The 12,011-nt window shown below is 52.9% G+C and overlaps 1 protein-coding gene across 5 annotated transcripts in view; it reads right to left on the reverse strand.

Annotated features, from left to right (window-relative positions):
- Window positions 1-12,011, reverse strand: part of ACTR3B (actin related protein 3B) — an 88,555-nt gene that overhangs the window by 24,654 nt on the left and 51,890 nt on the right. For all 5 annotated transcript variants that reach the window (XM_027051290.2, XM_027051285.2, XM_027051286.2 and 2 more), the window contains 2 exons: window positions 9,917-10,090; window positions 8,267-8,359 (listed from right to left, as the gene is read on the reverse strand). In XM_027051290.2, the coding sequence (XP_026907091.1) occupies window positions 8,267-8,359; window positions 9,917-10,090 (267 nt within the window). The remainder of the gene's footprint in view (window positions 1-8,266; window positions 8,360-9,916; window positions 10,091-12,011) is intronic.

Genomic DNA, 12,011 nt, shown 5'->3' on the forward strand with positions numbered 1-12,011 from the left:
GGATATCCTGTTGACTGTCCCTCAGGAAACCCTGACTGATGGCCTCACTGGCCCTCCTCCTCTGCCCGCCCCTTACAATCTGACCTTCCTGTCTCGTCACCGGCACTCTCTCCCTTGGTGACACTGATGATCCCCGAAAATCTCAGGTCTTCTTGATCCTCCACAGCCCATGATCCAAGTCCACGTCACTGGAAGCTGGAACTCGTCTTGTGACCCCTCAGTGGGCTCCCCTTCTCCTGCATTTGCTACCCTGGTAATGACATCCCCGTCATCCCAGATGTGCAAGAAACCGGCCTCATCGGAACATCATCAGACACCGTGGAGCCCGTCTCCTCTCTCTCCACCCGCCCGCCCTCTGCCCTGTCTGCCACCGCTTGCCTCCCCAGCCTGGGTGCCATCCCACCCGGCCCGCGGCCTTTCTGGCCCCATCATTTCTTCAGCACTTCTAAAACCTGAACTGGATTGTGTCTCCCCCCCTCGTAAAACCGTCAATGCCCTTAGGGTAAGCTGACTCCACACAAGGCCCCTCCCTCCAGACCCACCACACCACCCTCCAACCCCGCTCAGTACCAGCCGCCCGCAGCGCCCCCTCCTGTGGGCCCCGCGCACACAGCCCCCACCCTCCAGTGTCAGGTCGAGATGCGGGAGGCCCTCCGGACACACAAATGCCCTGCTGTCCTTCTCCCCTGGCCCCGCGAACAGACTACGTCCACCAGCCGAACACCCTTCCCGCCTGCTGACCAGGACGCCATACCAGCCTTCAGGACACAGAGGGAGTCCCAGCAGCCAGCAGCCACGCGTGGCCGTTTGTGCTTAAATTTTAAGTTAACAAATTCTAGATGCTGTTCCTCGGTCGCACCAGTCACGTTCCAAGGGCTCAGCAGTCACTACAGCCAGTGGCAGCTACGCTAAAGGGCACAGATACAGAACGTGTCCACCATGGCAGAAAAGTGTGCCGAGAACACAGGCTCAGACGCTGCCCACCAGGAGCCTCCCTCGCACCCCGTCGGAGGGAGCACCCCTTGTGCCCTCACAGCCCACCGCACACTGCGATGGCGGTCTGCCCATCTGTGTCGCCAGTGGCCTGGCCTTGTGCGGGTGCTGGGTGAACACGTACTCAGCACTGTCTGGGGGACACCGTCACCCATTTCTCCCCCACTCCGGTCGCAGTGAGCTACTCAAAGTCCAGGGGTGGGCGTCCCTGTCTCTCCCGGGTGACACCACAACTGTGCACTTCCGGAGACGTCCGCAGGAGACACCACTGAGGGTTATGGGGGATACAGGCACAGAGTCAGGGCTGAACCAGCAGAGCTCTGGAAACTTCTCTGCCCACCGCCCTGCCCCAAACACAGCAGCTGCCTTTTCTCTGTTCACATGTCAGACTTGAATCAGGACTTCATCTGAATAAGAGGCCCATTTTGAAAAGGGCTGGGAAAAAAAACAGTATCCTAAAATATGTATTTTCCTCTCTCTCAAATACTAAAGATATTTGAACTGATTCAACATTAAGAACGAATATGATAAATATAATTCATTTACTCTGCAACGTGCCTCCTGATTTAAAAGGCCGTACCATAATTAAAATACGTATACCCAATTCAAACAGTTTGTTACAGAAAAATCATTCCTTGAACCATTTCAAGATGTATTCGCACCTGCCTGACAAACGTAATAAGACTTCTTACCAACTCCCAACCCACCGCTAAGGCACGTTTAACAATATCTTGTCACTGGCCCTGCCTGCCCTCCCTCCTAGATTTGTTTCTGACTGCCTTCAATACCACCTGAGAATTCACCCAAAACAGATTTCTTTTTTTAAGTTTATTTATTTATTTTGGGGGGGGGGGGGGAGAGTGCGTGAGCGTATGCACGCATGAGTGAGGGAGGGACAGAGAGAGGGAGAGAGAGAGAGAATCCCAGGCCAACTCCACGCTATCAGCACAAAGCCCAATACAGGGCTCGAACTCAAACCCCGTGAGATTATGACCTGAGCCGAAGTCAGACGCTTAACCGACTGAGCCACCCAGGTGCCCCGCAAAACGGATTTCTGAAATACGTGCCCTGCTCTCCCACCGCTACCTGTGAAGTGCCCTCCCCCGCCAGCCTCCCCGCTCATCTCCACAGGCCGAACCTCAGACTCTGCTCAACCGCCACCTCTGAAGCCTTTCATGATCCCCTCTCATTAAATGCAATCTGCCCCTTCCCTCAATTACCAGAATTTGCATGACTCGCTTGAATGACATTTAGCTTGCAGGGGTTCCATTCGAGTTGTCTTGGTATTATTTGTGGCTTTTGGAAGCTCTTGAAGACAAGAACCACCTCTCATACACACCCACATCCTCTAACTGAACGACAATGGAGTCCTGCAGTTAGCAGGTACCCAGATACCAGATACACAGAATTCAGACGTAGAAGACATTTAATTGCACTACAAAGCAACTCAAAGTGGCTTTGCCCTCAAGTAAAGCATAAAAGTCACAAAACACTGACTAATCCAGAAGAGAACTAGTTGCTAACAGTGGTTCTCATTTCACTGAGCCTTAGAATCATCTGGGAAGCTTTTACAATCCAGATGCCCAGGCCAATTGTATCAGAATCTCCGGACAGAGACCCAGGCATGTGTATGCTGTAATGCTCTGGAGGTGTTGGCATGGTGGCCAGGGATGAAAACTTGTTTCCAGAAGCACCTGCTCCTTGTCATAACCTGGTCTTTGGGGGAAACCACAGGACTACCAAGACTGGACCCTCACACGAGCACCCCTCCAGGCTCCCGCCTCCATAACGTAGCAGCTGAACTAAAAAGGGAGGCACGTAAATACCTACCCTTCTACTCTACAGGCCAGAATGAAATAAAAACTTAGATTATGACTACTTTTGTCTAAAAAACTGTTTTGCCTTTTTAAAGATTCTAAATTGTCAAAGCCACCTATCATTCTCATTCCCCCACCATCTCTGCTTTCTTGTCTACTAGCCCGAGCAAGGTGCTAGCTCAATGGCCAGCATGGTCTCAGGCGCTTCCAACAGAGCCCAAAGTAAGCCTCTTCCTGCTCTCCTCCTCCCCAGAAACCACCCGCGGTGACCGAGGCTGGGCCTGGTACACATCAGTCCTGGCCTGGCCAGTCTAGACGGCCCCGCGAGGAGCGAGCTGGGTGAGGGGAACACGGCCTCCCCTGAAGCCGAGGGCAGACCCTCAGGGCACCCAGAGTCCTGCTGGGTCTCCAGGGTCCCACAGCCGCCCGCCCGTGTGAGGCTGTGGGGTCTGCAGAGACGGCGCACGGCGGCCACGCGCTCAGGAGCCCAGCGCCCACACCCCGGAGGGGCAGCGCACCCACGCAGCTAATCCTCCAGGGCTCGGCACACGCACCACCTCCTTCCCAGTCCTGAGTTCCGCGGTCCGGACCGTGTCTCCTACTTGTGTCCGGGTCTCTCCGTCCTGCTGGAGCCGAGGCAGGTGCAGGGGCCGCGGGAGCCGGCCGGGCGGGGAGGCAGAGGAGCAAGAGAGGAGGGAAGCGCACGCGGCCCCAGACACTGACCCGGCAGCTCCCTGGAGCGAGGCCACCGCGTGCTCCCCTCAAGTTTTCGCAGCGTATCTTCCAACTGAGAGACTTCAGGCAACTTTCGTAAACCTACAAGCCCAGACGTGTGCGCGCTTCCCCAACACAGACGCCGGCTGGCGGCTCTCTCCGTGACAAGGCCACGGCCACCCTGACGAGGAGGAGGGGCAGTGGAGGGGGACCAAAAGAACAGGGTGAATCTGAACCACAAAGCCCCAGGAGAGCCCGTCACTGCCCCACAAGGGGTGACAGCGGGGGAAAGCTCAGCAAGCACCGGCCGAGCAGCCCAGAAGTGAAAAGGGCCTGACAGTCAGCTTCCCGAGGGCAGCAGCGGCCACCGGTAAGCAAACACGCAGGCCGGAGGGCCCATCGGGACGCTGTCAGGGCCAGGCTCCTGGCTCTCTCGTGCCTGCAACGGACCCAGCTCCCGGGACATAGCACCTCCAGTCGCTCGCGTCGCCTACGGCTGCTGGGGCAGGACCGAGGAAACGCAACACAGACCGAGTGGCCTGAAAAGCCCCAAGTATTCACCGTCTGGCCCTTTGCAGAAAAGTCGCCATGAGGGAGAAGCACTACGACAGCCAGTGCCTGGCAGGTACCCCCAGGCCTCTACACGGAGCTTCGATGCCCATCGAGCCCCGTGTTCTAGAAACAAGTTCCTTTCACGGTGGCCGTGGCAGAGGCACTGGTGCCCACAGACCCTCCATGGCCCAGCCCACCCCCAGTGCCTGGCGGTACAGCGGGCCGCGTCACAGTGCTGCCCGTGGCCTGCCATCCCCCACCGGACGTGTCCCCTGAGCAGACATAGGTATCAGGGTTAAGTTTTCTGGTAACATATTCTAGTCCACCCTGATATCTTACAAAGGGACAAGGGGGTGCAGTCCCATCTGTGTCCCGCTTTTCCCCACAGGGCACGGAGCCTCCCCCTCTCAACCCTACCCGAATCCTAAGCCAACTGCGAGGCCGCGATGACACTGCAGAGGCCACGGAAAAACTCGTGTGGCTGACAGAACGCGAGACGCACTCGGCACAGATGCGACAACCACGGCCGACTAAACCCTTCCCAAGACCACAGGGGAGAAACGACAAGCCCAAAGGTGACGTGGTCAGGGACGCAATCTCTCTTTGGAGGATCATCCTGCATCACGTGATGAAACACGCGTGAGTTTTCCAAGATGTGGGACACGGCCTGCACTCCAAACCCAACTGCACCACTCAGCAGCTCGGTGACCTCACGTGCCCCCAACTGCTCTCAGAGCTCAGTCTTCTGATCTGTAAAGGGGGATATCATCGTCCTCCAGGGATGTGTGTGAGGAGGGAAAGACCAACAGCCTGCGCGTGACGGGCCCCACCGGACACAGCAGGGCTGCCTGGAGCCAGCAGCCGCCTCGGGTCCGTCTGCGGAATGGGGAGAGAAACCGCAGCCGCCCCAGGCCACGGCTGTGAGGAACATGCTTAACCCAGTTCTCAACGCGTATCAGCGCTCAACAAAGGAGTCGTGGCTACTTATTAAATGATCATTTAAAGTCTGCAAATAACACGATTTCTTCAAGAGAAACCTGTTCGGAGATGGAGACGCCCCAGGCTGTTTCTGAACAAGGTAAGGGGCACCTGGAGAACAAATTAACCAAAAAAAGGAAATCTGAGATTTCCTATCGTTTAAAAAATTACATTGAGAAGCTCAATAACTTTCTCCAACTTCCCGAGTACAGTGCTGACAGAAATCTAAGATTTTAAAACTATGTTGGGAGGGGCGCCCGGGTGGCTCGGTCCGTTAAGTGTCCGACTTCGGCTCAGGTCTTGACCTCACGGTTTGTGGGTTTGAGCCCCGTGTTGGGCTCTGTACTGACAGCTCAGAGCCTGGAGCCTGTTTCGGATTCTGTGTCTCCCTCTCTCTCTGCCCCTAACCCACTCGCATTCTGTCTCTGTCTCTCTCAAAAATAAATAAACATCAATAAAAAAATTTTATTTTTAAACAAATGTTGGAAAACGCAAGTAACTGGGCTAACGCCCTGCGTTTGTCCTGCTGCCGGTCCTGACCCTCCCCGGGCCGCACTGCACCCTCCACATCCCATCACCGGCCCGCCCCTCGACACCGGGCTCTGTGCTCACCTCCTCCAGCCTGCGGCCCAGCGAGTGGGGGTGTGCACGGCCACCAGCACCAAGGGATGTTCTCCCCATGGCCCTCACCCACCAGGATGACCCTGAAGCGATGAAACTAGCCAGTACCTCCTCTCACTCTGTGTTCCCAGGCCCGACCAGCCCGCAGCTACTGGTGACAGCAGAAGGACACTCAATTTAGGAGACAAAACGTAAGCAGGGACTTGCATGTGTAGCTACTGTGATGGCTACAGGAATGTCACCTGGAAGCGTCCAGAAAGCATCGGAAGTGGAGGCTAGATCCCCCTAGTGGTGAGGAGGCAAAGTGCCGGGAGCTGAGCCACCTCTGCAGACTCTCTCGTTCCCAGCCCCCAAAACCTGTTTTCCCTCCTCCACTTTGGAAGTGATATCCTCTCCCACTTCTAATCCTCCTTCGCTCCGATGACTCTGTTATTAGCCACTTAAAACTTCCACGCCTGGAAGTGGCATCCCAGTGCAATTACTGGTCAGAAGGGAAGGACCAGGCATCCTACAAGGGAAGAGACAAGAGGCCAACCCCTTCAGGTGACCCCGGGGCAGGTTAGCGTGGTAAAAGGAAAGACCGTCTCATCTTTTCTGTCACCCCTGCCCAACCTCATCAGTTCAAGTCACAGAGGTTAAGGAACCTGTCCTGGGACAAGACACACAAAGCAGGACCAAAGAAAGCCTGAGACCGATTTGCTCCAGTTCGCCCAGGTACCTCCTTCTCCCATGTCTGGGGCTCAGTCCACACACTCTCCAAAGGCCATTTCTTCTTCGAGAATCCTCTCAATCCACCGAATGTGAACTAAACCGTGCAGAGAAAAATCTCGCCCCGTATCTCGAGCGATCCGTAACTGCCGCACGAGTTGCATTCCCGTTACGGTGCAATGAAGACTAAACAGTGGACACCTGCTCCTCACTTTCACGGACGAGAAGACACAGCTAGTGTGGGGGGAGAGTAACAAGTGGGAAGAACGCCGCGTGCTATTTCAACAATAAAAAGATGAAGCCTCAACACTGCCATCTGTCTTGTTTCCCTTTTCTTGCACACTTTACTGGAGGAGAGAGATATAAAGAATATGCAACAAATAAAAATAGAATTATACCTTGTTTTTACCCATAAAAGTTGTCTATATAGTGTTGGGCCACCTTGGTGGCTCAGTCGATTATGCGTCCGACTTTGGCTCAGGTCCTGATCTCACGGTTCATGAATTTGAGCCCCATGTCGGGCTCCGTGCTGATAGCACAGAGCCTGCTTGGGATTCTCTCTCTCTGCCCCTCCTCCACTGTGTGCTCTCTCAAAATAAATAAACTTTAAAAAATTTGTTAACCATAAAATTTCGAATAATTTTAAACACAAAAAGTAGAAAGTAAAATCCATTCCTCACCCCCAATATTGTGTAATCATTCAAATCCTTTTCTCATATGCAACTAAGAACTCCATTTTTACATAAAATGACATAATACTATATGTAAATTTTATAACTTGCTTTCTCACTAAACAATACACACTGTTGGCATCTTTTCATTTGAACTGACATTGATTTACCTCACTCTCTTCAAAAACTGCAGATGAAACAAAATTTAGCAATGAGCCCCCTCAACTGAGCCTGATTCCCTCCTCTCTCGCATGCAGTACTGAGCCTGATTTCTTCCTCTCTTGCGTGCAGTACTGAGCCTGATTCCCTCCTCTCTCACGTGCAGTGCTGAGCCTGATTCCCTCCTCTCTCGCGTGAAGTACTGGAGTCTGAGGAAGGCGGGATAAAGTGTGAGGCAGACAGCCGATGGGGTGACACACTCAGGCAGACGCTAACTGACACTGAAGGCCACCCGACCACCACCTTATGCTCCCAGCACATGGCTGTCAGCCATATTTCTTTATCCTGTAATCACACGGGCTAGCTTTTTCTCATTTCAAGTTTCAAAACTCCTTATAAAACAGAACTTTGGAGAAAATATTACATGAGCATTTTCTCTTTGTTTCGTCTCAGGCTCTACCTTCTCCCGACAACACCTCATTTGACACCGAACTAAATATGCATGAAACAAGACGAGTGGAATTCACGAAAAGCATGAGGGGAAGTATCGCTTTTATCTTCCCATCAGTACATGTGGTTAAGACTGTCCAACTTAGGGGCGCCTGGGTGGCGCAGTCGGTTAAGCGTCCGACTTCAGCCAGGTCACGATCTCGCGGTCCGGGATTTCGAGCCCCGCGTCAGGCTCTGGGCTGATGGCTCAGAGCCTGGAGCCTGTTTCCGATCCTGTGTCTCCCTCTCTCTCTGCCCCTCCCCCGTTCATGCTCTGTCTCTCTCTGTCCCAAAAATAAATAAATGCTGAAAAAAAAAAATTTAAAAAAAAAAAAAAAAAAAGACTGTCCAACTTAACACAGCTTGCCAGATAAGAAAATACTAGAATATTCACATTAAATATTTCTGGTTAATGAAACTATTTCCAGACATTTAGGTCATCCCCACTCCTCTAAGAAAAATATTTTACTGCCACAGTAGCCTTGAACAAAGCCTATCGAACAAGAGTGAAATGGGGATGAGTGCTGAAACGAGGTCAAAGCACCTTACCCAAGCGGCTTATACCTTATACAGCGGGCGGCGCACGTCGATGGGGCAGTTCTGTATTACTTCATCAACGACATCCGAGATGGACTCCATAAAGTCTGGGTTGGCAAACTAAATTTCATACAAATGTAAAAGAAACATTATACATTTCTGTCAACAGGACAAAAGAAACACTCTTCTCAAAAAGTAACTTTAACAAATACAGAATTCACCATTCCTTTAAAAACTTCACTTTGGAATGTTCAAATGTGTCAAATGAATCCCATGTGACTGTGTGTAGTGATGATGACATATGTCCCCTTAAGAGATGAGACGTGTGACGGGGCGCCTGGGTGGCTCAGTCGGTTGAGCGTCCGACTTCAGCTCGGGTCATGAGCTCACGGTCTGTGAGTTCGACACCCACATCGGGGTCTGTGCCGACAGCTCAGAGCCTGGAGCCTGTTTCGGATTCTCCGTGTCTCCCTCTCTCTCTGACCCTCCCCCGTACATGGTCTGTCTCTCTCTGTCTCAAAAATAAATAAACGTTAAAAAACAAACAAAAAAAAAAAGAGATGAGACACGTGGGTTTAGTGAGGGAAAGTGATCAGGCTGACAAAGAGACCAGCTTTGCATTAGGAGCACACGCATGATTGTGTGGGATATGGAACAAGGGACACGGTGAGTACATAGTAACACTTACGAATATTCATAGTATGAAAAAATCAGCCAAGATATAACAAAAAAAAAAAAACAAAGAGGACAGTCAATGAAAGATCACTGCAGCGGGCTAGAAGATGGGGGGAGGGGTACATCTGTGATGACGGTGGCTTTAAAATGACACAATCAACACGGTAACAAGCAAGCTCAGTGAACAGCCTTAGATTTAATTCTACAACTTACATAAGGTGAAGTATAAATATCTCGGTTACATTGCATTTTAAGCATGTTTTAGGATCAAGGAAAGCCCGAATGTACAATAGTCTCAGGGACCCAGGTGCTCAGCGGCTCACCCGACACTGTCACCTTTATGGCTGTTGTAAGTTGGTGTCGTCAAAGGCAGGAGGGAATGAGCACGATGTGACTAGATTGTAGGAACTCGTATGTGTGTGACATCCCCCTACACAACAGTCATATACACAACTAAAAACAGGCAGCAGTTTGTAACCTAGGGAACATAAGCTGAATTAGGCAGAAAAACAGACCAAAATACAAGTAAAATGCCTTTCATTTAAACCTTAAAATGCTGCCTCATAATCACTGCTCCCGCAAAACTAGTAATTCTTTGTAACTAACAGTTAAACTGATGACGTGTGTAATTCTCAAGCACTACATAACGGTGGACAAGGCCAGCCCTTGGGCAGAAGCTTAACCCGCCCTGCGGGATGGACTGTCCTGGGCTAAACCCTGGGATTAGGAAGGATGGTCACGAAAGAGGGAAAGGCCACGTGTCACCCCACTTTTAAAAAGAGGCAACTTTCACTTGGTCCCTGAGAGAAACTAGTTTCCGCAGCAGCGTGAGCTCGCTTTGAATTACATCACCTTCTCTGCTCTCCCCAACCACCTGCAGGCCAATCGGTCACCGGCTTTTCGACCACGAGATCTGTGCGGAGGCAGAGGGCAGCAGCCACGCAGACGGGGCGGCCTCCACGCACGCCTCACTTGTGCACTCTCCGGGAGCAAACCTCTTACCTCTGGGTGAAAGAAAATTTCAGGCCCCAGGAATCTTTCGTAGCCAACGTCTATAATGAACTTCTTCTGGTTGATCGCATTAATGCCCGTGTACTGCTTGATCCACTTCCGGGGATCCACGTCATACTTGGCAAATTCCTTGACTATGTCCGGGCAAATGTAACAGTATTTCTCCTGGAGACACGAGCACAAAGACGTCATGAGGCATTAGCCGCGCAGTCTCGTCCCTCCAGCAAACGCCCAGTGAGCCCAAGCACTGAACACAGCAGGACGCCAGTGTGGACGTGCCATCGGGCCTCACACTCGGTCACCTTTCACCGCAGACACGACTACGCTCTTATGTCGGACGTGTAAATCCGCTCTCTTTGCAACTCAGCTATGAACCAGTCTCACTCCAACAGATTTTGTTGCCGTTCTGTCTGGAACCACGTCTACACGTGTCTACTATGCTCCCTGTCTCCCGTCTCCTCCTCCCTTACGCCTCTGAGGCCCCCACATGGCTCTGGCCCGGGCGCTCCTGCCGTCGGCCTCTGGACCAGCAGGCCCGCGCCGAGTGCAGGAGACTGATCCTGACGCCTGCCATGATCGATTCGTTGGTCGTTGACCTGCCGTGCAGTCGGACACGGCCCAGTCACGGGCCCCGGGATGAGTATTTCCCGCGTGCCAAGGCGTGCAGGATGTGCAAGGGATCCCTGGCCGCCAGAGCACACGCGCTGGCTGAGCGCCGCACAGTTCGCCACGACCACAACAAAGAGGTCAATGACACAGTGTGTTGTGTGGTGGCAGGTGCCGCCGAAAAAAAGGCAGACGCGGATAGGGGGACGGGGGTCCTATGCGCCGCCGCAAGAGAGAACCGCGAGCGGCCTTCACCCGGCAGCATCGGCAGCCAACCGGAGATGCACACAGCAGTCGTCCCCTCAGCATCTGATAAGGCCTGACGGGGAACCGCCAGGTCGACCATCGGTCCTCGGAGCTAACCTCAGCACACCAGCAGGTGGCACTTGGGTACCAGCTGCCGAAAGGAAGCTTTCTGTGGGCAAGAGCCAAGTGGGCGCTGCGTCAGGCACGCAGCTGGCGCTCATCACAGATTCCGGAAGGACCTGTGCAGGTGTTTCCATGACATTAAGATCAAAGTTTCTCAGAATCCCTGAAACGTATTCTAATGCCATCCTTGATCTACCCTAGCAGAATTTTAAGACGGACGGCAAGATCTGCTACACATCCCTGTTCCCTGATGACAGAGGGAGGGGGCGTCAGGCAACACGACTTTAAATCCACCGGGCTGCGGACAGCGACACCGAGCTGTCCTCAGAGCCTGGTCCGTTTCTCGCGGCATCTGCCCTGGCTTAACCGATGGCGTGAAATGCCTCATAAAGCTGGGCGGAGTGCAGCAGTCTTCGCCTTAAATTCTGGACCCGGGCTGCAAGGACGATGTGTGCCACGATCTATGCAGCCTCAGGCCTGCTCATGGCCACGGGAGATGGCCACAGTAGCACCACGACACTGGGGCACCTCTCAACCAGGATCTCTTGGGGTACCTCTCAACCAGGATCTTTCCAGGATCTCTTCCTCTACAGAAGCAGAGAGGAGGCAACAGGCAGCAGGTAACCCACACGCAGGGCCAGCACGGCTCATCTGGAGGGTCAGGGAGGAGTCTCCTACTCCGGCCCTCACAGCTGAGCAGGACATCATCATAACCTGAATGGCCCGCTCCAATCTCAGGGTCTGGACCCCGCATAGCCTGTGAGTAACGCAAACACCACCACAAGGACCGGGAAGGCACCAGTCACCACACTCAATAATCTTTACGAGAAATGGAACACTCACACTCCCCAGAGGGACCCCTAAGTGTCAGGGACAAGAAGTTCGATTCTGATTCACATTAGCAACAGACTTGGGATGGCGAGGAAGCATGAATCAAATATCCAAATTTCCTTCATTGAAGACAGGCAGGGAAAGAGGGAAAGCCTTGGAAAATACTTTAGCCTAAAAAAGAGTCTTGTGAGACTTCTGTCAATTCTGCCCCCAGGTCTGCCCAGAGCTGTCCTGTTCTGGCACCAAGAGCACCGAATCCCGGACGCTCCAGGCCCAGGGG

The sequence above is a fragment of the Acinonyx jubatus genome, chromosome A2 (assembly GCF_027475565.1).
Source record: "Acinonyx jubatus isolate Ajub_Pintada_27869175 chromosome A2, VMU_Ajub_asm_v1.0, whole genome shotgun sequence".
Classification (NCBI taxonomy): Eukaryota; Metazoa; Chordata; class Mammalia; order Carnivora; family Felidae; genus Acinonyx; species Acinonyx jubatus.